At 51.0% G+C, this 26718-nt stretch overlaps 3 protein-coding genes across 4 annotated transcripts; 1 reads left to right on the plus strand and 2 right to left on the minus strand.

The window, feature by feature from the left end:
- Positions 1-321: 321 nt before the first annotated feature.
- Positions 322-6036, minus strand: Rhoc (ras homolog family member C). Its single transcript, XM_003479234.5, has 5 exons — positions 5902-6036; positions 2696-2859; positions 2077-2197; positions 1685-1815; positions 322-905 (listed from the first exon to the last, which is right to left on the minus strand). The coding sequence occupies exons 2-5, from the start codon at positions 2849-2851 to the stop codon at positions 732-734; spliced, it is 582 nt and encodes a 193-aa protein (XP_003479282.1). The 5' UTR covers positions 2852-2859; positions 5902-6036; the 3' UTR covers positions 322-731.
- A 2193-nt stretch (positions 6037-8229) lies between these two features.
- Ppm1j (protein phosphatase, Mg2+/Mn2+ dependent 1J) lies at positions 8230-13377 on the minus strand. The gene is made up of 10 exons (XM_003479235.4): positions 13020-13377; positions 11665-11779; positions 10866-11153; positions 10506-10618; positions 10182-10266; positions 9500-9618; positions 9233-9296; positions 8974-9081; positions 8683-8834; positions 8230-8537 (listed from the first exon to the last, which is right to left on the minus strand). The coding sequence occupies exons 1-10, from the start codon at positions 13343-13345 to the stop codon at positions 8390-8392; spliced, it is 1518 nt and encodes a 505-aa protein (XP_003479283.1). The 5' UTR covers positions 13346-13377; the 3' UTR covers positions 8230-8389.
- On the plus strand, positions 13377-26356 carry Tafa3 (TAFA chemokine like family member 3). 2 transcript variants are annotated; one of them, XM_063255681.1, is made up of 6 exons: positions 13377-16628; positions 16926-17900; positions 19406-19521; positions 20222-20371; positions 21199-21323; positions 22671-26356. In XM_063255681.1, the coding sequence occupies exons 3-6, from the start codon at positions 19407-19409 to the stop codon at positions 22680-22682; spliced, it is 402 nt and encodes a 133-aa protein (XP_063111751.1). In that variant the 5' UTR covers positions 13377-16628; positions 16926-17900; position 19406; the 3' UTR covers positions 22683-26356. The 2 variants fall into 2 exon arrangements, with proteins under 2 accessions (XP_063111751.1, XP_063111749.1); XM_063255679.1 differs by lacking the exons at positions 13377-16628; positions 22671-26356 and having other exon boundaries at positions 16639-17900; positions 21159-21323.
- Positions 26357-26718: the final 362 nt, after the last annotated feature.

Genomic DNA, 26718 nt, shown 5'->3' on the forward strand with positions numbered 1-26718 from the left:
CCAAACTGACCTTACTGGAGGGTGAGACTTGTCACACCCTACCCAGGGCCACACCTCCTTGAAGTCCAGTGGAGGAAATCTAGTGGGCTGGAGCCACCCACAGGTTTCTAAGTTTAGCCCCTGCAACAGACCACTCCCCTTACTGCCTCCCAGGCCTGAAGCCAGGCATGACCTCATTCTTAGCTCCCAGGCTCCACCCTACCACTGTAGTCCTGCCTCTGCTGACTAGGGGATCAGTCTGGCAAAAATTTGGGAATGAAAACAGATGAGACTTACAGCTAAGATAGGAACCAGGAAGAAGACAAAGCTGCCACACACATGTTGGAACCTGCAACTTTTATTCATGCCCCCCACCAAGGGAAATCACAAAGGCCTCTGTCCAGAGCAGAAACCTATCTCCTACTTTAGACCTGCTTTTAGGGGCCAGAAGTGTATAAAGTGCTGGTGTGTGACTGTTCTCTGGGGAAGGCCAAACGGAGCAGGAACCCCACCTCTGGACCAAGGCAGCAGGGGCAGGACCTCTGCTCAGGAAGGACAGGGCACAGGCCTGGTTCCCAGAGGGAGGAAGGGAGGGCCCACCACTACCTCAGGGCTGGGAAACTCAGTGCAGTCCTGGGCAAGAGGAAACTGAAAAAGAGTGCCTTCAGCTCGGAATCCTAAGGGTGTAGGTCAGGTGGGTGGGTTATTTATATACCCTTGTGAAGTGGGGGCAAACTGGAGGCAGCGGGATCTCACAGAATGGGGCACCCCCTCCGGCGCTTATTCTTGCGGACCTGGAGGCCAGCCCGAGTGGCCATCTCAAATACCTCCCGAACCCCCTCCTTAGTCTTGGCTGAGCACTCAAGGTAGCCAAAGGCACTAATCCGATTCGCCATGTCCCGGCCTTCTTCAGATCGAACAGGCTCCTGAGAAGATGACAAAAAGTCAAAGAAAGCTGGTGGCTAGGCACCTCACCAGGACACCTATAAGTGCAGTAATTCCTGCCCTAACCCCACAAGCACCCAGACCCTCAGCTACAGCAGGCAGGAATCTAAGATGCATGACTGCGTTGGAAATTCTCTCCAGGCTGTTCCTTCCTCCCCTTCCCACGATGGTACACACTTCTCACTCCTGAATGACCTCCCTACCTCACTCGTCCAGTCTAGCCAGCAGGGTATTTTTTTTTTCTAACTTGCCAACCCGACATGTGTCCCCAGATTAAAGCCTCACCATAATTATCTTCCCAAGATAGTGTACATTCCATATCCTGACAGCTTCCTGTAGTAAACCAGTCCTCCAGCTAGAGCCACTTAGCAAGACCTTGAGTGGGGCCCGCTGGGGCTGCCTCCCCAGCCACTGATAAAGCACAGCAGCCTTCTCCCAGCTGCTCTGATGGCACAGTGCATATCCCAAGTGACAAGTACACTATCCCTTAGGACAAGGACTTTCTTATTCATTTTAGTAGTCCCAATTCAAAGATGAGTAAAGAAAAATCCCAAGTGAGCTTAGACTAGTCACTTCATTCAATCATTTCATCAGATGCAAAGGACCCATTACTTCAGGGTGCACGTATGTGAGAGCAGGAGGTAGCTCTCACCATCACTTCTACACCCAGCAGCTGGCTGGAGAGAAGGTTTCTTTCTCTCCTAGAGTGCAGCCCTCAGGGCACCTTCCTAAGGGCTCCCCCACAGGCAGCTGTACCCACCTGCTTCATCTTGGCCAGCTCTCTCCTGGTGTGCTCATCTTGTCTCAGGTCCTTCTTATTGCCCACTAAGATAATGGGCACATTAGGGCAGAAGTGCTTCACCTCCGGGGTCCACTTCTCAGGAATGTTTTCTGCACAGACAAGTTCCAACGGGTATTAGTACCTCTATGTACAGGAGGGGGCCCTCATCTTCTCACGGCAGTGTCAGACTATTCAGCCTGACAGTCCCTTTCACAGCACACGCCTCTGCCCTATGTCCTCCCAAAGGCCACAGGTGCCAAAGCAAAGAGATGAGCAGAGCCTCGGTGTCCCCCACGTCCCCATGCCCACACCCTCAACCACTGAAGATGGCTGATGGGAGAGGTCTCCATCCCTCCCTCCAGTACCCTCACCCAGGCTATCCGGGCTGTCGATGGAGAAGCACATGAGGATGACATCAGTGTCCGGGTAGGAGAGAGGCCGCAGACGATCATAGTCTTCCTGCCCTGCAGTGTCCCACAGAGCCAGCTCCACCTGACACACAAGGCCAGTGAGTCACTGGCCTGAAGGCCCTAACCCTGCCACCCAAAGGTCTTCTCTTAAATGACTGATGTGTAGGTTCTTAGAACATCTATCTGACCACTTACTATGGATTAATCACTGTCACACAACAAGCTTAACTGAATTAAAGAAAAAAATCTAAAATGCATCTGACTTTAGCGGTATATGAGTTGCCATTGTGAGCATGTTTTATTTAATCCTCATATAAACTCTTTTAGGGAGGTCATACCATCACCTCCATTTTACAGTGAGGGAAGTTGAAATCCAGAAGCAAAGGGATGTGGCCCAGGCTATAGAGCCAGGAGACACCGTTAGGTTTTGTAAGACTACACGATCACTTCCCAGCTTTTACAGGTTTCAGCAAGGAGAGTGAAGCAAGGATGTGCTTGGGTGGTAAGGAAAACATACTGGGTCCCTGTACAGCCAGGGGTAGGGTTCCAAGACAGACAGGAAAGGGTTCATGGCCTTTACCTGCTTCCCATCCACCTCTATGTCCGCAATATAATTCTCGAAGACCGTTGGGACATAGACCTCTGGAAACTGATCCTTACTGAAGACGATGAGGAGGCAGGTCTTCCCACAGGCACCATCCCCTACAATCACCAGCTTCTTTCGAATTGCAGCCATGGCTGGGTCTGGCAGGAAAAAGGCAGTGGGGATTTGGGGAAAAGCTAGCAACTCCAAAACACTTTTTTTTTTCAAACACTTTTAAAATCTCCCTGCAAACCCAGCATCCAGCAATGGAAGGGAAAAGAAGGCAGCCTGTTCAAGCATGTTCTTGCCAAGAACCAATTCTGCAGGCAGCAGACCTTAAAGTTCCTAATCTGTGAGTCAGGGACAAGTCTTTCATGGGTTAAAACAGTTAAACCAGTAGATGTAGAAGAAGAACACACTTCAGAGCTAGAAAACTTGAGTTCTGATCTCTTGTATTCAGTCTGGGAATGCTGGACACCTAGAGAGAGGAGCTTAGAGATGTCTCCAAAACAGCCAGTCTTTACCTGCTTCACATATCAGAGACTAGGATTTCTGATACATTTAAAATTTAATACGGTGCATTCTAGAACAGGTTGTCCCTCAGCTTAAGTCACGCCTGCATAGTCACAACTGAGGAGTCCCTCTCCAAGACAACAGAGTAGCAGAACCAGCTCAAGGTAGTGGGCGGATAAGGAAAAGAATATTTGTACAGCCCTGGGTATCCTGCACTACAATGGGCATTTTGACAAAAATTACCTTCCTGAGACTTCAGACACCTGTTGGGGTACAGCACACTTCCTATTCTGGGAAACTAGGGCTCAGTGAAGGTTACACAAGTATTCAATGTCTGGCACACAGGTGGCAGCGTTCAAATCAAAACTGCATGCCTCAAGAGCCTGAACCTTTTCTACTTGTCACCCCAGAGGTAGAAAGGATAGCCGAAGCAGGAAAACCCAGACAGAGGGAGTGGCAGCAGCCGGCAGGCTTCTCTGACCCATCCTACCCAGTTCCACAGCTGGGAGTCACACAAAGAAGGCTCAGTCCAGGCAATGGCCACAGCTTGCATTTGGGCAGCCTGCCTTCCTCTCTCTTTCCTCTGGGGTCTGGCAACGACACTGGGTCACTCAACCCCAGGCAGGGGACAATGACCACACTGTAGAGAGCCACACATCCACCACAGCAGCGACTGAAAATAATCCACTGGGCAATCACCTCCACCCACTCTCAAGGACAGCTCCTTTCTCCTCTCTCCAACTCACTTCTGGGCCCAACCCACCCCTCCCTGTGACTCAGGGCAAGGAGTCAGCTTCCCAGGTTTGCAAGTGTCCCTCAGCCCCAGCACAGGAACCAGCAGTGCATCACACCTTCACAGCTTCCCTTATTTCCTCCTTCCCTGGAGGGGGAACTGACCTCCGGCTGGCAGGGATTCCCAGGCCTACAGCCTAGGAGGAAGAGGGTGTGCCCTGAGCTGAGCTTAAGTCAAGGCTGTTGTGAAGGGGGAGGGGGCTAGAGCCTGGGCGGGGAGGAGCCCCAAAAAGGAAAGACAAATGAGGCCCAGTCCTACCACCAACCAGGCAGGGAGCAGTTAAGAAGGGGACAGTAACCTGATCTCTGCCCAAAGCCTGGCTTTTTCTTTCAGTCCCACATCCTGTCAAGCTAGGCTGAACTCCTGTACTCCCCACATACCACTACCACCTCAAACTCTGGCCTTGGCCTGCCTCTTAGGAAGTAGAGTACTACAGCCCCAGGCTGTTTCTCTTCAACAGCAGGATCCTGGGTGGCCCCTCCCTCCCTCCTTCCACACACATTCACAAAACTGAGATGTGGGGGAAGAGGACATGAATCACAGAGAATTTACAGGAGTTGAGAGTACATTGCCACACTCTTCTCCACCTCGGAGGATCTCTCCCTAATACTCCAAAAGACAGGCAAGAAGGCATTCCCCCAGCCAGGAGATCCCCTTCAAAAAGAGGTACCCTGGGAAGTTCAACCAGGGGACTGACACTGGGATTTTCTTCCAACAGAGCCACCGACTCCTATCAGTTCTACTGGTCCAGCTGTACACAGGCCTGGGTAGCTCCAACCTGGCTGATGGAGGGCAATCACTGCTGGGCAAAATACCAACTACTTGAGCCTGAGTACACCTCTGCTGTTGCCTAGTAAGGCAGCTGGCACAGGTGGAGCCAGACAGGGGTGCACATTAAATGACCTGGAACCCTAGCTCACAACACTTTTCCTGCAGCTCCAGTTGGGTTAAAGAACAGGCAGCCCAGGCCAGGCCAGGCCACTAGGCCCCAGGCCAAGATGGCACAGACAACAACTCCCTGTGAGAGGCAGCCCCAGAGAACTGCCCCACTGACCTGGAGAGGGGCAGGCGAAGCCCACGGGGAGTCTGGAATGGAGCCTGGGATTTGTGGGCCCTTTTCTACAACAAGACACTGTTGGAGTCACTAGCCCTCCCCTCTAATTCTGTCGTCTCCCCAGACGATCAGGGCTGGGGGGAGGGGGCGTGGAATGGGGGGAGGGGTGTTGTATCCTGCTCAATCTTTGGCTGTCCAGAGAAGTAATCAATCTCGTGGACATCGTTCTTTCTCAACTTTGAAACCGGAGTTAAGATCTTGGCCTCAGGTCCCCCAGCCCAAACTCTCAGGATAATCTTTATGCTAGCTTGAGAGGAGGGAGGTCTTACATATATACACACACAGGATCCTTTTAGCTCCCCACTATCGCAGGCAGACCCCCAGAACCTTCCAGGACTGTCCAGACCCAGCCAGGAGCGGTCACACCCGCCTCTACTCCCGCCATCCCACCCTCTGGGCCTGGGGATTCCCACCGCCCACCCCACTCCCGGTCCCGGTCGGGCCGTCCGGACTGGGAGCTGAGCGTCTGGGCTGGGCCCCCTCGCGCCGCGGGGGAGGTTCCGGGAAGCTGGGAGGGAAACGGGAGGGAAGGAAGGGGCTCCGGTCAGGGCATCAGGAGGCGACAGGCCCTGCCAGGCAGTTCCGGGGCTCCCTAGCTGTCGCCTGCAGAGGGGACCCCCGGGGAGCTCGGACGCTGTGGAAGGGAACGCGGCCCACGCCCGGGACGAAGCCCCCTCCCCGGCCGCGCCCGGGGGTAGAGCAGAGGGGGAAGGGAAAGACGCGGGAAAGTGCTCTCCGCGGAGAGTTCCAGGACAGCCCCCGCCCGGGCCCGCGCCCCGGTACCTCCGGCTCCACCGCCTCCAGCTGCGCCGCCGGTGCCGGAGGCTGAGACTGACCCGAGGGGCCTCCCCGCCCTCCTCAGCGCCACGGCGGGAAGGGCGGGGCGACCGAGGGGGAGGGTCGGCGGGCGGCCCCTGGCTCCGGCCCCGCCCTGGCCCCGGCCCGGGCCCCAGCCCCAGGCTGCGGAGTCGCCCAGAGCTGCCTGGATTCCGTGCGATGGGCGCTGAGCCGGGGAGGCGAGACCCCCGAGGATCCAGCTTCTGCTCCGGCTTCCAGGCCCTAGGGACGGACCAGAGTCGGGAAAGTTGAGAGGCGCTCGGGGTGGGGTCAGGAAGGCGCGCTGCTGCCCCCCGGTGGTCAAGGAGCCTCCCACTTCTGCTCCATCTGGGCCCTTGCAGGAGGGAGAACTGGGAAATCGAGGCTCAGAAGATGCTCAAATCCTGCTCCTAGGGCCATTGGGGAGCAAGCACAGCCCAGTCATCCCAGGCTTCGGAGACTTTTCAGGACCTCCAGAGCCGAACCACCGTTTGTCCTCGCGATCCCCTTCTTTCTCCAGCCTGGAGTTGCCATTTGGCCAATTCCTACCTATTCAAAGAGAACTGAAAATTCTTCCGGAACTCCTGCTGGAAAATCAGCTCCCACTTCTATTGTATTGTGCTGTTAGGGACTTGCCCGAGTCTGAGCTCTTGCACAGTTATTTACCCATACGTGTATCTCTCGTGAGGCTGCTGAGGAGGTAGATAGAGGAGGAAGTCTACTAACATTTTATTGGCTTGTGCAGGGTACATCACGATATCACGTAGCTCAACCTTTCATATACTGAACACAGAGCTTTTGCCTGTAACGAAATTGAGCTTCAGAAGTAGCTAAGCAAATGTTTGTGATTTGTGACATCAAGAATTCATAAGCCTGTGTAGCCCCAACGGATGGTGTATTCAGGGAGACTATTCCCCAATGTCTAGCAGTCTGTGGCACATGGTAGGTTTTCAGAGATTTGTGGAATAAATGTAAGTTGGAAGTCTGACCCTGCAGATCTGAAGTACAACCCACACATTTGGTAAATGAGGAAACTGAAGTCCAAAGCAGTTTGATCTTCAAGCCACTTATTCAAACATTTACTGTGAACAAGGAGGTATGCCTGTTTTTAAAATAATTTACAGTCTAAAAGAATGCAGGTCATTTTTTTGGTCTTTTTGAGATAGTTAACATTTATTGAAATCTTGTTATGTGGACCTCTTATGGATAAGTAATCTAGGAAGTAATCACTATACGGAGGCATGCCTGGGATGGGCGTCCTACAGGTGAATCCTACATATAGGACAAGTGACATGTTCAACCTAAGGCGAAGTGCAGATTTTAAGTTGGAGCTACTACAGGCCCACTGAATTACAGGAACACCAGGTGGGTGGTGTGATGGTAGATGTGGCTGGAGATGGGCCCGGCATTTAGCTCAGGGACGTCAGCGCCTGCCTGGTAAGCACAAGGTAGTGAGTTCAATTCTCTGTACCAAAAAGAAAAAAAAAAAAAGATGCAGCTGGAGAAGGAAACAGCTAGATCAGAAAGCTCCTCATATGCCACTGGTGAATGCCAATTTTTTTTGAGGTGTGAAAAGGAGCCACTGAAGTAGGGAAGCAGATTAATTAAAGAATTAAGGTGATGATAATAAGGGGAAGGTAAGTGAACAAATAGGAAATATTATATCTCTGGGTATGGTGGTACCTAGAATATGGGAGGTTGAGGCTGAGGCCAGCCTATACTACATAGTGAGAATCTGTCTCAAGAAAACCAAGGGCCAGGGATATAGCTCAGTGACACAGCACCTGCCTGGCAAATGCAAGGTCCTGACTTTGATTCTCAGTACAAAAAAATTTAATATACCAAGATGGTATAGCCTACTACATATATGGTAACATACTATCATACATGCAGCTCACTGTCATTAAAAAACTCACAAAAAGAAGACTTCTAAAACCGCTTCAGAAACGGCAAGAAAAATGGGACTTTTGTTCCACCTAAGGGGAATTACTTTGTGGTTGATCAGTGGCAATGTGTCTCTTACTGCACTAAATTTTAAACATCTAAACATTCACAACATATTCTGATCATATCATGTTAAGATCAGGAAGAGTCTGGGGTGCATACACTAACCTAGAAGACATCAACAGATGGAAGCCACAGAAGTGGATAGGGACTCTAGTATAAGTGAACTGAGTGGGAAGGGGGGGCAGAAGGAAGAACTGGGGATAAATCATAATTTTAGAGCTGCTCTGGTATTCTTTCCCCACCCTCTTACCTTTCAGTTTCTAATCAAAGAAAATAAAGACACACACCTTTATTCATCCAGTTTATTTGCCAATAGCTATAATTCTGGTTCTGTTAGACCTCCCTTATTTAACCTTAGTTAACTTGTCACTAAAGAAGGGTCAAGGAGACAACTTCAGAATTTGGGCTGGGAAAGGGGATGGTGGTAGGATGGCTGCGGCTGAGCCCCTCAGGAGTAATTGCCTGGCCCTCCCAGGGGGATGACGAAGACCGAGATGTCATCCCCGGAACCCAGCTTGTTGTTGGGAAGACGCCAGCCTCGGTCCCGTGGGGTGCCCCGGGCCCCCAGGACCAGAGCTTGGGCCAGAGCTGTATACCTGCCAGGAGCACACATGCAAATTTATGCACCAACATGTGTATGGGAAGACAGATACATAGGCCCATATGTAGGGCTCCAAATGCTTCCCTTTGCCCTTCTTTTGCCAGTGCTATTCCCTCACCACCATGCCATGCAACCCCTACCTGCTTGGGTCATTGGGCTCATAAGCTGACAGCACCCTGTCAACTGTGGTGGCCACCTCACAGTCATTGGTGACATCCCACAGGCCATCTGTTCCCAGGACTAGCACATCATCTGGACAGTGTTCATACTGTGTCAGGTCATATACTCGTACCTGGTGGGGAAAGATACAGAGAGAACTGAGGTATGGAATTTGCAGGTCAAAGCTTGAAGATAAAGAAATCCTGAATGAAAGGTAGCCAAGACCCTCAGAGGAAGGAAGGTGTAGTTCAGGGGAACCCCACAGAACTCACCTCAGGGAAGCAGGAGAGGAAAGGCTTGATGGGCAAGGTAGAACTGCAGACCTTAAGGTTGTGATCTCCTAATCCCCGGGTCACCCCAATGGTGGCCATCACTCTGGCCTGAGGGAAACAAGGAGAGTGCTGCAGTTTAGTACTCTCCAAGACTCTTTCAAAACCATAAAGCCCCCCTGTCCCTACCCACAGGCAGAACCTCCACCTCCCTAGACAAGTAGGTTTTCCTGCCCTCTCCCACCTCTACCATGGAGTTTACCTTTTTGCCCTCCCCACAGACCAGAGGAAACCTGAGATCCTCCAGCTCGATCTTTTTGTAGGCCCTGGGAAGGAGGGGAGTACAGGAGGTATCACCCAGGCATCAAAGCCCCTGTACCCTCGGAGCCACTCACCCTCATACAAACACTTAGAACGATCACATCCCCCAACTCTCAGCCTAGTCCAGCCTCCAGTTTCTACCTTGCTGCTAGTGAGGGGACTGGTTATGTTGCCATGGAAATGGCCCCAGCTCTGAGGGAAGTGTTACCAGCCAGTCATGTTCTGGTCCCTGTACAGCATCCTCTGCCCCAGCTCTTTGGGCTGAATTCTTCGGGGAAACTCAAGGTGGGTGAATTCACTGCCCAGCAGCTCTGGTTTCAGAAAGCCCTAAGATAGAGTGGCCAGACAGAGTAGAAAGCCAGGAGGCATTATGCTCACAGCACACCCAGGCACAAGGCATAGATGCTCTTAATTATAGGCCCTTAAATAAAGGTTACTCATTGCTGTGCACTATTCCAATATTAACACAAGTTAACTCCTTACAACTCACAAGGCAGGAACTGTTGATGCAGAGAAAGTTTAAGGAAACTGTCAAAAGTACACAAACCAGAACTCTAACTGAAGCAGCCGAGCTCCAAAGCTCATGTGTTTTAAGCACTAAGCCATCCTGCCCTTCATGACCTTTGCTGCTCCGTTCTCCCACCTCTATTTCCTTCCTCAGCTGCGCCATAATGGGAGCACAAAACCAGCCCAGGGTCCTTCCTGCTGCCTGATGCCACCAGCTCAGCCAATCTTGAACTCCTTAGTCCACACAGTTGCCTTTCCAGGAGCCTCTCATTAGGAAGCTTTCTGTGTCTGTGGTTGGGCTGTGAGAGTGCTCATGGATAGAGCGTGCAGAAAGGCACAAGACCCAATAAAGGACAGGAGTAGGGAATCTGACTCCTACTTACAAGCAACTGAAGACGCTGGCGCTCAGTCTCCGGCGTAAACTCTCGGGACATTGGAATGACTTCACCATTCCGGACAATGATGGCTCTGCTCAGAGATGGAAAAGGCCGCAGTCCCCTTTGTAGAGAATTGCAGAAAGACCAGGCCCTCCCCATAAGGACCCCTGGGATAAGGACCCCAGCCCCATCTTTCCTCAACTCATGGATAGACTTTATATCCAATCCCACCAGCATGGATCTTTAACCTCCTCCACCTCACTCTTCCATTCTCCCACTCTTGGCAGTGTGGCTCCTTATAGCCACTTTCAGTGCCCTTCTTTCCCATACCTGCTGTCACCTGCATTGGCCACATACACCTTGCCTAGCAGGTACACCACAACCAGTGCACAGCAGCCCCCCTCCACTTGGTGGCCACGTCGCTCTCGGGCCATCTGCTCATCCTGCCAAGTGAGAAAGAGTCAAGGTGAGTGGAAGAAGAGCTTCAGGGCATGGAGTCACTCTCCCACTGCCTCCTGTAGAAATTACCTGGCTCAGCCAGACCACAATCCTAACTGTCCTTTCTCCCCGCTCTCAAAACCAAGGTCTGAGGTGTTGGAGGTTCTCAGGGTTACTACCTCAGGCCACCTGACTCCAGGGTTGACCAGAATTGTTTGTCTAGCAGGCCCTTGGCCCAGGCTACCCACTCACCATGAGCTGGAAGGCATTCTCAATGGCCCCTATGACCAGGCTCTCATGGGTTACTTCCTTCTGTGAAGACCAGCAGGGCTGAGGACCAACCAACTGAGAGGGATCCAAAGCACCTGGGGTCCCAGGGGTAGATGGGAGGCAAAGGGGAGGTGGTGAGGGGTCCTGAAGTATTTCTACTAAGTCCTTTAGCTGCTCCTGGATGTGTCGATGCAATAGCCTAGAGGCCATTTCAGCAGCTCCGCCACCTGCATGTCCATCAAACAGGCCCCAGTAGTAGAAACAGAGTCCCTGGAGGAGGAAAAGTTGGAGGTAAGTAAGCCTCTGTGTGTTGCACACATGTTGCAGGAAGAACTCTCTATAAGTATCCATAAAAACATCAGCAGCCTGAGCTTGGTATTAAAGGCAAATTAAATTTATTCAATTACTCACCTAGGGCTTTCTATGTATCAAGAGAAAGGAAAGTCTCAAGGAACCCAAAATCAGAGGATGAAAGATTTAAAAAATAAACAAAATTTGGTGATTAATTAAATTACCCATAAATACACAAGCAGGCTTTTTTTTTTTTTTTTTTTTTTTTCTGGTACTGGGGATGGAACTTAGATACACAAGCAGTTTAAGTGAAAAAGTAAACATCCATGCTGAGTAGAATATAACAAATTAATCTCAGGTAAGGGTTCTATGGCAAAGGCAGAAAGCTAGTGGGTTAAAAGGCAGGTCTTTTCCACATGTCTCAGATGTAAAACTAGAGATCTGAAATCCCCAGGGAGAGGTGTCCGTGGTAAACTGGTTGAGGGCTTACCTGGCCGCGGCTAGGCTCTCTGTCGACCCCCGAAACACTCCTGCGGCCTTCCACATACACCACTTCACAGCAAGCCTGGTCCTCATTGTGCAGGCTCTTGCCAGCGTTGATGACCCTGCCAGTCAGAGTAACCACATCAGGTTCTGGAATAACCTCCACCTTAGCCGCACATCCTTTCCCGCCTGCTGGCCAAGCTGAGAAAGGTCACAGCCACTGGGGATCCAGGCCAGAGGGAAGAGAAGGGGGCCCCTCAAGGAGTGCTGTCTGGCTGGCAAGCCCCTCCATCTCACAGAAAGACTGCCTGCCTCCATTTCCTCACCTCTGGTAAGGGAGGCTTCCTTAGCGGTGCTTCTGAAGGAGGGGCGAGACAATTTACCTTCCTTGCTAGGTAGAAGCTTATGTCCCATCTCCAGCTCAATCAGCTCTCCTGCTACTTTGTCCCTAGCACCCCACTCAGCACACCTGCCCTTACCCAGAAAACCACCCAGAGAAAGTTTCTGGCCTTCTGGCAGAGAGGAAGTGTACCAACCCAGATCAAGAAAGAGGAATTGAAAAAGAGTGGAAGTGTGGGCCCACCTGGACCGGGCAGAAGCCACATAACCACAAAGCTAAAGGAGCTAAAGGAGATGGAGCCGAGACCACCAGACCACCAGACACCTCCGTGCCCCCTTTTCTGTCAGTGCTCAGGTTTCTCAGCAGATATAAGGACACACAGCCTGGGAGCAAGCGGGAGTCTCCAACCGGCAGGGCAAGGGTCTAGTTCTACTCTGGCGCGCGTCGGTAGGCACAGGAGCGTCCAAAGGGGACGCTCCCGCTGTCGTGGGCGGCCCCCTCCCCCGCCCCGCGAGGCCAGCAGCCTACTGGTGTCGCGGGCTATTTCTGGGTGTGGAGGGGGAGGGGAACGGTAAGAGGGACAGGGAACTGGGGCGCTGGGGCCAGGAAGCCGGGGAGCGAGTCCTTCCAACCGCTACCTCCCCGGAAGCAGGACCCCGCTCCGACTCGCGCCCCTCCCTTCCCTCCCCCTGAGCCCTAAACTGCCGGCCACCACGGAGAACCGGCAACTCATCCTCGGCTGGGCCTCTGCCCTCCGGGCTCGGGGACGGAACGGGGTCCTCTAGCGACGAGGGTGGGTGAGGGTAGTCAGCAAGCTCAAGGTCCTGAAGAAGGTGATTTGGGCTGCAGCCGAACGGACAGAGCTGGGAGAGGGTGTAGCTCGGAGCCTAGAGGATCGCAAAGGTCCTGGGAAAGGGGGCTCCTGGCAGCAGCACAGCGCGGGGTGGCACCCCAGCCCAGGATGCCCAACAGGGCAGGGGCGGGAGTCCCATCCTGGTCTCGGTGCCCCGGGGAGCGCTCACTCGGCATAGCCGGTGCTCCAAGGCAGGCGGCGGCCCGTGTCCGGGGGGCTCTGCACAGCCCGGCCCGCATGGTCGTCCGCGCGTCGCAGCCCCCCGGGGCTCAGCTGCAGGAAGGTCGGTCTAGAGAAGCTCGCTCGAGCCTCAGTGGTCTTCGCGGGTGCCCCGCTCCCGCTCCTGGGCCTCGCCGGAGGACTCTTGGGCGCTTCTGGAGCGGCGGCCGGCGGCGCCGCGGTCGCGTTGGGTAAGTCCGGGGATTTAGGGCTCGGAGGCGGAGCGCCCCCGGAGCTCACCAGGTGCGCCACGGCCGAGCGCACTCGGTTTAGCATGCTGTCTCCCTGCCCCGCCCTCGGCCCGACCCGGCCCGCCCCCGGTGACCCCGCCCACAAACAAGCCCCGCCCCCAGGGCGCGGGTGGGCGGTGCTTCCCTGCCCAAGGCTCCAGGCCCAAGATTCCCTGCCAGCTGAGCCCGAGCCGCGCTAAACTCTCCCAGGCTCTGCTACCCCGAGAACGACTATTGGCCTTTTCCCCTTCCCATTTTGGCCTCACCCTGACCATCCTACACCAGTTTCGTTGTGTGAGAAAAGGAAAGAGTTCGTTGCGCGAGAAAAGGAAACCTTTCAGGCGTGCTTGTAGGTTAGGCATTAGCTACAACTTATTTGTCGTCGTGAGAATGGAGGACTGGCCTGCAGGACCTTGGAGCTGATGACTTCAGAGCGAAACAGCAGCTCCGGGGAGTTGGGTGCGAAGCATCTGATGTGATCACACCTCTGGCTGGGGTTGCTGAGGTGAGAGAAGAGCGAGCTGTTGTGTGTTGGGGGAGGTAGGTAATCTGGCCGACCTCAAGGCGCCCTCAAGGCGCTGTTCGCTCTGAAGGCCACATCACATCCGGGAGACCAGCTGCCGCTGACACCCCACTTTTTCAGAACCGTGGCCCCTGCCCCACTCAGATCTCCCCTGAGTTAGGATAACAACATAACTGCTGTTTATTGAAGACCTGGGTCTCCTACAAAGAATGTTCCACACATTAGCGACTTATACTGCACACCAACCCTTCAAGGTGGATTTTTATTATAGCCATTTGATGGATAAGGCATCCCTGGCCGCTCCTGTCATTTTACCTGACTTGTCCCAAAAGTCACACAATCAATGTGAAATTCACATTCATCTGTTCCTGACACCCAAACCGAGATCTGCTGTACCAACCGAGCTGCTTTCTCGGGGTGGATGAGTGGGAAGAAGACGATGGCAGGGAGAGGAATGGGGTTCCTCACCTCCCACTCTCCTTCCTATAAAGGCCAAGGTTGAGAGTGTGTCGGGATGCTGAGCAAGTTCTTTGGCTACCACCAAGGGGAGATCGATGCCACCCAAGAGTCCCCCGTGGGCTGTCGGTGGTTTCTGGCTTCCCGCCTTGGGTGAGGCAGGTACTGATCAGACAGAGGAAGAGCTACGGCCCTAAACATGATATCAGGGCGTTGATTATGGGGTCCCAGAGACAACGGCCTAACCCACAGTTCAAATGACGCCAAGGCCCTTGTGGGCCTAACTTAATCTGGGGCTCCACTTCTAAGCATTGGCTACTTCCTAACCTACCCTAATTTCCCTAGCTAAACAGTGTTCCCAGAAGGGCTGGCTTTCCTGGTAGCTTCTGAATAAAAATCCCACAATGGTCATTCAGCTTTATAGACTTGTTGTAACTGTGCTTGAGCTTTGAGCAGAAAGAGTCAAAAAAAAGTCACAAAAGGAAAAAAAAAAAGTCAGATTCCAAAACACACAGAACAGCAAAGGCAGACAGGGACAAAGAACACATTGCTATTTGGGGTGTTTCCCTCATTCGGGAAATGCGAGCCAGCTCTAAAGAATGGTGTAACATCAGTGGCAAGCCAAAGACTGAACAACAACAAAATAACCCCTGGTTATTTTTATTATTATATTTATTATTTTGGTTATTTAGTATGAAACAGTTTATTTTCCACTTCTTAGAGTCACCCAGCTTCTTATTCCCTGCTCTTCACACCAGCCATAGTGTGGCTGAAAAAGTGGATTACAAAGGTAAGGCCTAGAGACACCTTGGCTGCAGCACCAGAAGCTCAGTAGAGAAGTTTGACAGCTCCTTTGGGCTCCAAAGAGCCTTCCACCTCTACCCAAACCCTAGGGCTCTCATCTCCTGGAGTTTCTCACCCGTTCTTGGCACCATCACTACTCCATCCTGACAGTCCCTGTTCTGGTGAGGAGGTCATCACCTCTGTATATCCTGGAGGCCGCAGAGGGTGAGAAAGGAAGGGGACATGGTGGTATTTTTATTTCAGCTGAGTGCTGACCAAGACTGCTCAGTATCTGGCCCTGGCAGGAGAGAGCAAGGCCTGAGCCAGGAGCTTCAAGACAGTCTCCTTCATCTCAGGTCACCTGCAGTGACTCAGAGGCCAGCAATGAGGTTCTTCCCTCTTGCCTGTCCTCCACATTACCCCATTCCCACGGATCTCTGTACAAAAAGATAAGTCCCTCCTGTGAAGAGTGAATTTACAGAACTTCTCTGCTTCTCACATATGAAATATAACCCTATAAAGAATTGTACAGTTGCAATTATATCACACACTGCTGAAGAAATGAGGTCCTAGAGTGTGGTTCCCAAATGGAGATTCACACTTGCCATCCCTAGTGACCATTCAGTCACCTGCTGCAGCCCTCCCGCCTGGAGCCCTATCCTCCTATCCTCCTAGTACTTCCTGCCCCACGGCTCCGCTTCTAGGGTGGTGGTACAGTATTTACTAATCCCTCCTAACACTGATCTAGGAGAGAGCTGTACAACCATGGGAATGCGCTGCATCTGCTGCGTCCCAGGCACTACAGTCCCTAGCTCCCTGTGGCCTTGGCACTTTAAAATAGCACTCGCATGCTAATGAAACTGAATTTTTATGAATTTAGACTTATGGCATGCATCTAGTGCCTAACCGAACTGGGCAGTTCTGTTCAACATGCTTAAAGTTCAAAACCCCTGCGGATCTGGGCAATGAAGTCCCACCCCTCCTCGCCCCCACCTTCTCCTCCTTCCCTTGCCAGAGGACTTGCGGATCCCTGTCCAGATCTGGACGGTTTGGAAGGATCGCCAGCCCCAGAGTTGCCTTGTCCCACAGGAGCGAGCTGTCCTCCCCGGCGGAATCCGCTGGGCCCTGCACCGCCAGGGGCCGCTGCGAGCCCGCTGTGCCTCCCGGGCGCCTAGCGCTGTCCGGGAGAAGGCGGTGGCGCCCACGCTGGGCTGCGGGAGCTGGGGCTTCCCCCGCAAGCCAGGAGCGGCGGTGACGGAGAGCGCTCCCAGGCCTGCGGGTGGGAGGCTCGGAGAGGACCTGTCTGCGCCCCGCACGGCCTGCGGGCTGGACTGGATCGTCCCGGTGTTTGGAGCCCAGCCACGAAGCCGATGAATCGAGCTTGGCCAGAGTCCCGCCATCTCGGGGTCTCAGTAATTCGGTGACCAAGGGGACAGAGCTCCGGAATAGACAGCGCCTAAGGTGGCCGCTCCGCCTGGTGCCTGCCTTTCGGAGTCCTGGTCTCAGGCGCAGAGGGAGGGAGAACCTCAGACCGGCAGCCTGGACCAGTGGGACCTTGCCGGGGCAGGTAGGACCCATGTGTGAGGGTTTAGAATTTGGAGGGGTAAGGGGGCGTTCAAGGAAGTGGATAGCAGAGGCCAAGGATGGAGGTTCTTGAGGTTCACATCCTCAACTCCTTGCTGGTAATGCAGGTTGCTCTGTTAGCCTCTCTGTAAGGTAGCATGGATTGGAGTTTGGGTAAAACAGGCTGGGAAACCGAGGCCGAGTGGGGAAGCCTAATAAGTGCTACGAGCTTCTTTTTCCAACTCCTTCTGGGAAGGGAATAGAATATCAGAGAGCCTGATCCCAACTTCTCTTTCTTCAGGTCTTTTGGAACCTGGGATTCACAGAAGAGATGGGGAAGTTGGATTTCAGAAAGAAATGGGCTCCCCTGAGAAACAGACAAGCTTACATTTGTAGAGGCTAAAAAAGGGGTTCCTGATGGGGGCAGGGAGAGGTGGAAAAGACATGCGCCTGGCAGGACTGGGAGCTGTCTGTCTATGGAGCACACCTATTCCCTCTGTGATCCCATTGTCCCCCCCCCCCCCAGGCCTCTCCCTCCTGGAAGCTAGAACACCCAAGGCTCTCAGTTCTTCCTCACCATCCTGTGTATTTTGGTTCTGTGTCTCTTTGGTAGCTGAGGGAGGCCCATGGGGAGAATGCAGAAGCTGCTGGGGGCTGGGACTTCTGAGGCTCAGAAACCTGATGTACCCCCATTGTAACCCTCTGGAGTGGAAATGATGGTGACAATGGCAGAACTGAGCCAGTTCTATGCAAGTCCAGGAAGCAAGTGCCACAGGACAGGGGTGAGGTGGGGATGTTGGAGGTTGAGGCAGGGGACTCAGGGTGTCAGGAATCCTCCCCAGGGGCCTCCTCAACTAGAAACTGATGCATCCTGCTCAGGACCCTTCCCCAATACTCAGCTATGCACCAAAGCCAATAATGACAGTACTGATTTTTAGACCCTCCCTTCCCCGTGCTTCACTCCTGGAGCAGAGAAGCTCCCCAGCCTCTCCTCCCAGGCTCCCTGTGCCCTGCCTTTTCAGAGTCTGAGGGGCCCTGCACTGTTCCCATGGCAGAGGGAGAGATTTGGCTGCTGCTTGAGATCAGTTTCTGTTTGGACTGTACTGCCCAGGCCCACCCCTGGCCCTTTCCCAAGCATCCCTTCACCTGCTGTAGGTTCCCGGGCTACCCTCTGTCCCTCACATTCCCACCCAGCCCCAGTCTTTCCTGCTTGCCCAGGTGGAGTGAGTCTGAGGCCAGCAGATGGACAGACAGAGACTGAAGGAGCCTGAAGAAGGTAAGTGATGGGAAGTGGGAGACAGAGATCAGGCATCCTATCCTTGGAAGTAGCTGGGTTCCACCATTAGGTTTGGCCTCTGGGGTTCCCAGAACTGTCTGACACTTGAGGGAGCTCCAAAGGGCTAACAGAGCAGTAGACAAGGTGACCCAGGCTTACCCCTGAGCTTGAGGCCACTCTTGTCCCCTTCTATGGCTAGGCATCTCCCAGCTACTTTGTGCTTCTTCCCTGTGTTTCTCTTCCTTTCTTCTCCTTCTGTTTCTAACTCACCCTCTGGGATAGATTTTTGAGGTTGAGCCATTATGCGTGGAGGAAGAGAAGGAAAGAATATGAGAGCAAACGCCATGTGGGGCAACAGGCAGAGAGCAAACTTCTGGGCTCTGGTCTCAGCCACCAAGGGCTTCGTGGCCTTGGGCAAGTCCTTTGACTTCCATTAGTCTCGGTTTAATTTCTTTCTTTTTAAATGTAAATTTTGTGCCGTGTATGGCGGTGTACACCTGTAATCCTATTACTTGGGAGGCTTGCCATGAGTTGAGGCCAGTCTGGATTTCGTAGTGAGCTCAAGCTCAGCCCAATCTACATAGAGACTGTGTCTCAAAAAACAAAAATAATTTTAAATTTTGTTTAAATTGAATTGCTACTATATTCCCATGGCTTGAAACTCAAAAAGAACTTGGGGGAAAAAAGAGGTGTCTTGGGGGCTGGGGATTTAGCTCAGCGGCATAAGCGCCTGCCTAGCAGGCAGTCGTGAATTCGATCCCCGGTACTGATGAAAAGGAAAAAGACAAAAAAAAAAAAGAGGTGTCTCTTCAACCTCCATCTCTTAGCCAACTAATTTCTCTTTTTAAGGGCAAACAATATTGTTATTTTTTTAGTTCATTTTCCAGGTCTAGTTTAAGCATATTCAAGTAACACAAATAGATCCTTTCTTTTACATGTTGTGCACATACCTTTAATATTTTGCTTTTTTCCCTTTCATGGTGAAGTCTCACTGAAGATCACTGCATGTATCATTACCAAAAGACCTTTCCCCATTGTTTTTTTACTGCCATCTGGAAAAGACTGCATTTGTACAGATTCTCTACAATGCCCTCAGCCAGTCCTTTACTGATGATTATTTGGGTTGTGTCCAAGCTTTTTAGCCTTTCATTTGCTCTTCTGTAAAATAGATAATAACAATTCTGCTTTGTGGTATAGTCATGAAGGGCTCAGGAGCATGCATGTGAAACGCATGGGTCAGGAGCTCATAAAGTGGCGTAAGCATCATTGTTCTTCCCATGTCGCAACCCTCTAGTTCATTCTGCAAGGCCACTTTTAAATGTCATCTGCTCCATGGGCTGTCCCTTCCTGCTCTGTTGTCCTCTGATAGCACTCATCACTTCCTACACTAACCTCATGCCTGGCTGCGAACTGCCTGGGGACACGGTGTACATCCTCCTGGAGGGAATGGCACGGAAAGGGGGCTCCTGCCTGGAGCTGAGGTGGCTGTGTGCTTTTCTCCACAGAATGAGCTGGGGGACCATGTGGAACTGGAGCCCAGGTGGCTGGCTGCAGGCATTGTGCCTGGCCTGGCTATGGACCTACCTGGCCTTGGCATCCTTACAACCACCAACTGCCACAGGTTTGGGACAGGTGGTGGGACTGGGACCTGCAGAGCTGACAACACCCCACCCCATCCACATAGCAAGGTGGACTAAACTCTACAGATTAGGGGGTTCTGGTTGCTTCTCTGTTTACCACCCAGGAAATACTGCCCCTTATGCTGCCTCAGCCAGGAGAAACTCTGGGCAGGCCCATTGCTCAGCATCCCTTCCACTGTGGAAGGAGTTCTGCAGGGAGTGAGGCCCCTCTGTGGGAGCTTAAGTCTAGCCTCCTGGCCTAATTCTGGGGTTTTCCTTCTGGGATAGCTAAAGCCTGTGTAAGCGGATGATCCTCCCCATGCATTGTAAGCCCCGGGGCCCTTACACTCACCCTGAGAAGGCAGGAAGGCAGGGGCTGATATAGGATGTCAGATTTTTTCTGCCCATGGGCCAGGCTCTGCCAAAGAGTGATAAGTATACATGGTCTCCCTGGGGAGGGAGAGGAAGATTTCACCCTCTTCCTCATCCCTCAGACATTTAGAAATCTTTTCAAACTTGTCAGACTGGATATTATGCATGCAAGGCAAGCATTCTATAACTGAGCTGCATCCACAGCCCCAGAAATATTTAACCTCCCAAGCAGGGAAGAGGGGAAGGAGGACTAGCCCTGGATAGAGGAGGGTGGGGAGCAGGGCAGGGGACTGGGCTGGGTGCCTGATCTTATACAGCTGGCCCCATCAGTCCTGGTAAAGCAGGGGACCTGTGAGGTGATTGCTGCTCACCGATGCTGCAACCGGAACCGCGTTGAGGAGCGCTCCCAGACTGTCAAGTGCTCCTGCTTTTCTGGCCAGGTGGCTGGCACTACACGGGCAAAGCCCTCCTGTGTGGATGGTGAGTGAGAGGCCAGGTCCCGGGCAGGCGGGAGGCCCTGAGAAGAGAGATAAGGAGGTCTGTTCTGGCCTCACCATCTGCTGGGGCTCCAGTTTCATACTCATCTCAGGGCTTTCATTATCAAAGTCTCAAATGATGGGTCACCTTCTCAGGGAGACACAGCCAGCCAGGGTCATAGATAAGGAAAACGCTTGTTAGGTGCCTGTCCTCCCAACACATCCATAGCCAGGCACACGAACAGCTGCATTCCCTCATGTGCTGTGCTGCCCCACACTGACTCCTCCAGGCTGGTTGTCACCTTCTGCTCCTTTCTTTGGTCGCTTCCCTCTCATTCGCAGCCCTGCCTCTACCCTCCCCTCACATGTGTCCTTCACACATCCCCTTCCCACCTCCCCGTCCACATTGCATCCTCACGCTCATGAGGCATCTGTATAACCATCACCCTGTGTTCATACACACTCCTGGTCTTCAGACTCCTCCACATGGCTCACACACTTGCTCACACATACCAAAGGGTCTGCTGAAGATTGTACCTCTGTGCTAATGACACAGCCTCATAGGTTACTTCACTCTCCTGTCCTCCCTCGAGATGTTTGGAGAGATGCAGAGATCTATGGCATGGCACTTAATAGGGTTACATCACCAGGCCTCAGTCTGAGTACAGCACTGCTTCTCTAGGCAGCAAACAGTAGAGAGAGACAAGGGAAATGCAAGACTCAAAGCTGGGGTGTGTGGAAATGGGTGCCATTGCCACATACCCCCTATTACCTGCCTGTTGTATTCACAGAGAGCTTAGAGCTGTGTTCCTGCCTCTTCCTGCCCCACAGCCTCCATTGTCCTGCAGAGGTGGTGGTGTCACATGGAGCCCTGCCTGCCAGGGGAAGAGTGCAAAGTGCTCCCAGACCTGTCAGGATGGAGCTGCAGCAGTGGACACAAAGTTAAAACCACCAAGGTATCTGGCGAGTAAACTTTTCACCCTATCCTTCCTCCTCCTCCTTTATTTGGGACAGCAAGGGTGGCATCGGGGCTCTGGGAATCCAGGATGGCATGTCCTAAGGTGGCACTGGTGAACCATGAGAATGTGTCCCAGACAGTTCTTCTGGGTCTGTCCTGACCCCGGGAGTTTGAGTTACAGTGCTGGATCTGAAATCCAGTGTGTTCTTCAGGACAGAACCTTGATGTTCTGTATGCCTCAGTGTCTTCCTGTTTGGCTAGAGGGAGTCTACCTCCAGAAAATGCCAGATCTGTACAAACAAAGTGAAGTCCAGGCACATAGGTATGCACCTGTAATCCCAGGCAAGTGCAGCCTGCACCAAATAGTGATATCCTGATTCACAAAAGCCAAATAAAAATGGCTAGGAATAAAGCTCAATGGCAGAACATTTGCTTAACAGGCCTGGTGTCAACCCCTACACACACACACACACACACACACACACACACACACACACGAAGAATTGATTAAATTATCTAGGTAATTCAGGGAAGGAGTCACTATTCCTACTTGAATTTCAAGTAAAGAAGCCACTGTGTCAACTACCTCTGACATCCACACTCACCCGACTCTCATGACTATTAACTCCCTTTGCTTCATGCCTACCTTTCTCTGGTCAAACTGCTCTGTCGGTTGTGAAAGTACCCAGGAGGATTATTATGTTCATGGTTTGCTGCCTGCCCCACAAACAAGGGTGTAATTAAAATTTTATCAAAATTGTTAGCAATTCCAAGTGTGTCGTAGCTAATTAGTTACATCACTTTGTCACCTTCCATTTGTATGGATGACTGTCAGTTCGGGGCAAACCAAGGCACTGCCATCTGCTTTCTCTATCCACACACACAGCAAACAGGCAAACAAATGGAAGGAAAGGTGACTTCCATGGTTCTGAAGAAAGCAACTCTTTTTAGAGAGCACAGAACAAAAGGAGCCACCCCAAGAAGCCATTTGGCTGGACATAGAGTATCCTACCTGAAGGTAGGGAAGAGAAACAGTCAATCTCAGTATATTTAAGCCTACAAGAGGGCAAGACCCACTGCAGAACTCAACATCTGCTACCGTGTTATAATTTCATTTGTAGTGCGTAAGGCTGATCACTGCATTGAGACTCAGAAGTAAGTGGTGGTAAGGCTTTCTTGGTTTGTTTGCATGGGCCACCAGGCCACACTTTCCATGCCAAGACTGCTTTAGGAGAAGACCAGCAGCAATGGCCTCTAAATAACCTGCATATTGTAGGGAACCTCTGGTATGCTGGAAAGGATGCACATTGCCTTCTCTAACCTTCTTGTATCACTTGCTCTGTAGGTCACACGATAGCTCTTGGGGGTCACAACTGAGGACAGGCTTGATTAAACTGTGGACTGAAGAATGGCATTTAGCCATCAGCCAGCAAAATGGGAATTCACTGTCCTGGACACATGCTTTATGCCAAATGCAACATCAGTCATTCCAGGAGCATTTCATTGAAGCTGCTTGGCAGATACGATGAATCACCAACCACATACCTAGACTGCCGTGTGCTGGTGGAGACAAACAAGAAGGTCAAGACACAATTCTTGATCTCAAGGAATGGCCAGTCAAGTTGGGGAATTGATGGCCAATAGTTTAGAAAATTCGAAAGTATATATCATGACTTCTGAACCACGTCTCTGCAGGCACATGGTAGGGGCTTGGAGATGAGACTTCCATACCTCTTCAGCCATCCTCTGATGACAGAACACAAAGACAAGAGGTCACATTTGGCACCTTTTCACTCTCCTACACATCAGTCCTGAATCTCCACCCAGCTGCTACATGTTGAAGGAAAGTCCTCTGGCTTATGCCAGGCAGGTGGTATGTCAAATAAGATGGACTGAGTTGGGGAAGGCAAGCAAAGATGAAGTAGAATAACTTTCCAGCAAAGCATTCACAGAAGCATAGCATGGTTTGGGCTGTTCATCGAGTATGGGATGAGAAGGTCCTCAGAATATCCCTCATTCAAACCTCTTAGAGTTTTGTTCATTTGTTCGTTTTAACAGATGAGGAAACTGAGTCCCAAAGTGGTGAGGTGATTTGGTCAACATCTCACAACTTGAGCTCCCAAATCTCTATGATTGTACCCTACCCTAGAACCAATGTTGGGTTCTAACTTGGTCCTTCCATGTTAATTTTTTTTCACGTACAGGACCCTGTAATGTACTAGCTGAGTATCAGCAACATTTTTCTCAGGAAATACTGGAGTGGGGACTTTGGCCAAGGCCATGTTCTCCTGTCCAAAATAATTCAGAGACCTCAGGGTATGGTGTCATTTGGTCTCTACTTGCCCCTAACTCCCAAAATTCCACACAGGCTTCATGACAGCCTAGAGGTCACTCAGCCTAGTTAGACCTGGGGAACTCTGAGCTAGTGTCACCGTTGCCTGTCATACTCATCTCTGGAGTCTCTAGGCTGGAGGCTCTGCCTCCAGTGGTGTAAGGTTGTTCAGGACCCTCTCCCTTTGAAGGCTGTGCTGAGACAGAAAGCATGGCAGGCTGGAGGATCCTTTGTCCAGGACTGATGATCTGTACATTTGGACTGGCACCCTAAATGACTTGGGGATGACACTGGGCTTCAGAAAAAGAACCACAGCTTCCCTGACTGTGAGTGTCACAGGGCTTTAGGGTGTAGGGTGTCATTAGTGATCAGTCTGGGAGCTTCTGAATTCCAGCCCTCAGAGGGGACAATCCTGATGGTGGTTTAAGCTGAACCGTCTTCACCTACATCATACAGTAGAGCCAAGGCTGTTACTCTTATCTCCTCATCCACCACCATGTACTTTGATTTTATTTTTGTTAATAGAGTGAACAGTGATGTGAGCTTATCACTGAACTGAAAATAACAGAAACTTGACAATCTAAATATCTGCATATAGTGAGCTCATGAGATACAGCAGTCAAGGAGCTGAGCAAAGGCTGTCATTGCCTCCATCAAGGCTAGAGAATGGAGGCTGAAAAATGGAGCAAGGGGTTGGCAATTTTTTTTCTGGAAAGGACTTAGTAGACATGCCAGGCTTTGTGAATCACATAAGTCTCTGTTGCATATTTTCTTTGTTCTTATTAAAAAATGCAAGAGCCATTTTTATCTTGAAGGACATATGGAAACAGACCCTGGCCCCTTAACAGAAGTTTGGTGACCCCTGGGGAATCCTTGAACGCACTCTGCACCTTCCTGGCCTGCCCTTGGTTTGTCAGTCAAATAGAAACCTGAGCACAAGGGCTGGGTCAGGTTTTGTTTTTCTTCTAATGCTCCTTGAGTGAGTGAATTATTTAGGCTACAAATGAGATAGCTTTAACAGAGTCAGACAATAAAAATCCACCCTCTTGGAGACTAGAATGTAGGCTGCTCCATTCTGTCTTCAGCCTTGAGACTATGCTCAGGAGGCTGGAGAGGGCTGCAGCTCAGCTCATCTGTCATCCACAAGCCACTGGGCTATGCTATGGCTGGGGAATGAGCTGAGGAAGGAAGGGACAATGTGCTACATAGTGTACCTTAGCTGCCAACCGCAGCTGGCCCCTGCTTCAGTCCACCACCTGTTTCCCTGACTTTCCCAAATGCCCCCTCCTCCCTGCTTACTGAAAAGACTTCCTTCTCTCCTTTGATGTGTGATGGAATTTGCTAGCTCTTTGTTTTAGTTCCTCTAAGCCTCATTTCCTCTAGAACTGCTCAAGTATTTATTTGGTGGGCTTTGGGAAGTACCTTTTTTTTTTTTGACAGGTCCTTACTGTGTATCCCAGGCTGTCCTTAAACTCACTGTGTACCCCAGGCTGGCCTTGAACTCAAGGCCTCTTGAATGTTGGGATCACAGGCATGCATCACCATATTTGGCTCAAGAGAATACCTTTTTTCAGATCAGAAGAGCTTCATGTAAGTTCTCTGGGGTCCTGTTTCCAACTGAACCAATATTTGTATGTGTTTTATAATTATTACAATGACAGTCTAGAAATGTAAATTAATTTCCCTGGAGGATAGGGTTTCTAGAGTCATCTAGCATTTATTTTCCTACCCTTGGTGAGATGAGATCTCAGATTCTTTGAAGTTGACTGGACCCCATCTCCCTCAGGCTCTGAAGGCCTTAGGAAGGTTGCCAACTACAGATCATGTGCAAATTTCTCTTGGCCTCCTGGCAGTTTCATTACGGTCTGAGTGACATCCTAATTAATGGCCCCAGACAGTTACACAGAGTTGAGGCTACAGCTTCCTAAAATCACAAAGCTTACAGCTAGAAGGGATTTTAGAGTCCAGTTAGCTAACTCCCTCATTTGATAGATGAGGCTCAGGGAGGTTAGGTAATATGTCCAAAGTCACACAGCAGGCTGGTGGCATATCTTGCCCAGTGATCAAGACAAGTGTTCTTGATAAAACAAGTGTTCCTTCCACTACTGCATATCACATCTTATCTCAAAACAGATAACAGCCTGGAAGTAAGCCAGGATTTTAGTGAGAATAAAAGTGAAAGTGTCTCATTCTAGAATCACCCAACCCTTTGAATACACCGGGACAGAAGGAAGAAGCAGCAGCATTTGGAGATACATACAGAGAAAGAGGAAAGAAGGAGAAAAATGGAGGAATTAGCTAGGCATGGTGGTGCATGCTTGTAATCTCAGGGTGAGAGAGGAGGATCACTGTGAATTCAAGGCCAGCCTAGGAGTGAGACCCTGTCTCAAAAAACAAAACAAAAAAAAATAGCAATGATGAAAAAAATGCAGAAATTGACATCATTCATTCAAAATATAACACTAAAGCACAGAATATTAAAAAGTAAATGAATAAAGCACAGAATATGACTTATACCGCATCAAAAATAGCTGATTTTTGTCTTGTCTGGAGGAGACAGAATGAAGTCCTTATCTCTGCTTGGCAAATCTGCAAAGCCAGCCTTGATGGCTGATGGATGCTTCGCATCCTACTACAGGGATCTCTGCACTAAAGCTTGTGAGTCATCTTTTTTATAAATAAAGTTTTATTGAAACAACCATGTTTATTTGCTTATTATTACCTTTGGCTACTTTGGTGCTGCAGCAACAGAGTTGAGCCATAATGAAGAGACTGTCTGGCCCACAGAACTTAAATGGAAAAGTTTTGCCAGTCCCTTCCATAGTGATTTTATTGAAGTTTTCTAAATATCTGCATCCTTGCATCTAGAAAATAATAATTGCATTGTATTTTTGCATTTAGGACCTCTTTTTCTTTGACCCTGCATTTGCTGCATTATTTTTAACCTTTTCCAGTGCCTTTCATGATATCTGACCACTGAAGAAATGAAGGCAAAGATTAAGAGGTCAAGAGAGCCTCAGAGCATCTAGGTACATTCCTAGTGTGTTGCCTTACCCAACAT

This window comes from Cavia porcellus, unplaced genomic scaffold, assembly GCF_034190915.1.
Source record: "Cavia porcellus strain 051 isolate PalLab524CR breed Dunkin Hartley unplaced genomic scaffold, mCavPor4.1 scaffold_1, whole genome shotgun sequence".
Lineage (NCBI taxonomy): Eukaryota > Metazoa > Chordata > Mammalia > Rodentia > Caviidae > Cavia > Cavia porcellus.

Bases quoted from the DNA above. Each gene is read 5' to 3' on its own strand.
- Rhoc (XM_003479234.5), bottom strand. From the start codon at position 2,851: ATGGCTGCAATTCGAAAGAAGCTGGTGATTGTAGGGGATGGTGCCTGT. The intron at 2,198-2,695 runs GTAAAGGCCATG...CTTGTGTGTCAG, and splicing joins TAGAGGTGGATGGGAAGCAG to GTGGAGCTGGCTCTGTGGGA. The intron at 906-1,684 runs GTGGGTACAGCT...TCATCTTCTCAG, and splicing joins AGCTGGCCAAGATGAAGCAG to GAGCCTGTTCGATCTGAAGA.
- Ppm1j (XM_003479235.4), bottom strand. From the start codon at position 13,345: ATGCTAAACCGAGTGCGCTCGGCCGTGGCGCACCTGGTGAGCTCCGGG. The intron at 11,780-13,019 runs GTGAGCGCTCCC...TCTGACTGGCAG, and splicing joins TGGAGCACCGGCTATGCCGA to GGTCATCAACGCTGGCAAGA. The intron at 9,082-9,232 runs GTAAACTCCATG...TGTTTCCCTCAG, and splicing joins TCTGTGGGGAGGGCAAAAAG to GCCAGAGTGATGGCCACCAT.
- Tafa3 (XM_063255679.1), top strand. From the start codon at position 19,407: ATGAGCTGGGGGACCATGTGGAACTGGAGCCCAGGTGGCTGGCTGCAG. The intron at 19,522-20,221 runs GTTTGGGACAGG...TGGCCCCATCAG, and splicing joins ACAACCACCAACTGCCACAG to TCCTGGTAAAGCAGGGGACC. The intron at 20,372-21,158 runs GTGAGTGAGAGG...TTGTATTCACAG, and splicing joins AAAGCCCTCCTGTGTGGATG to AGAGCTTAGAGCTGTGTTCC.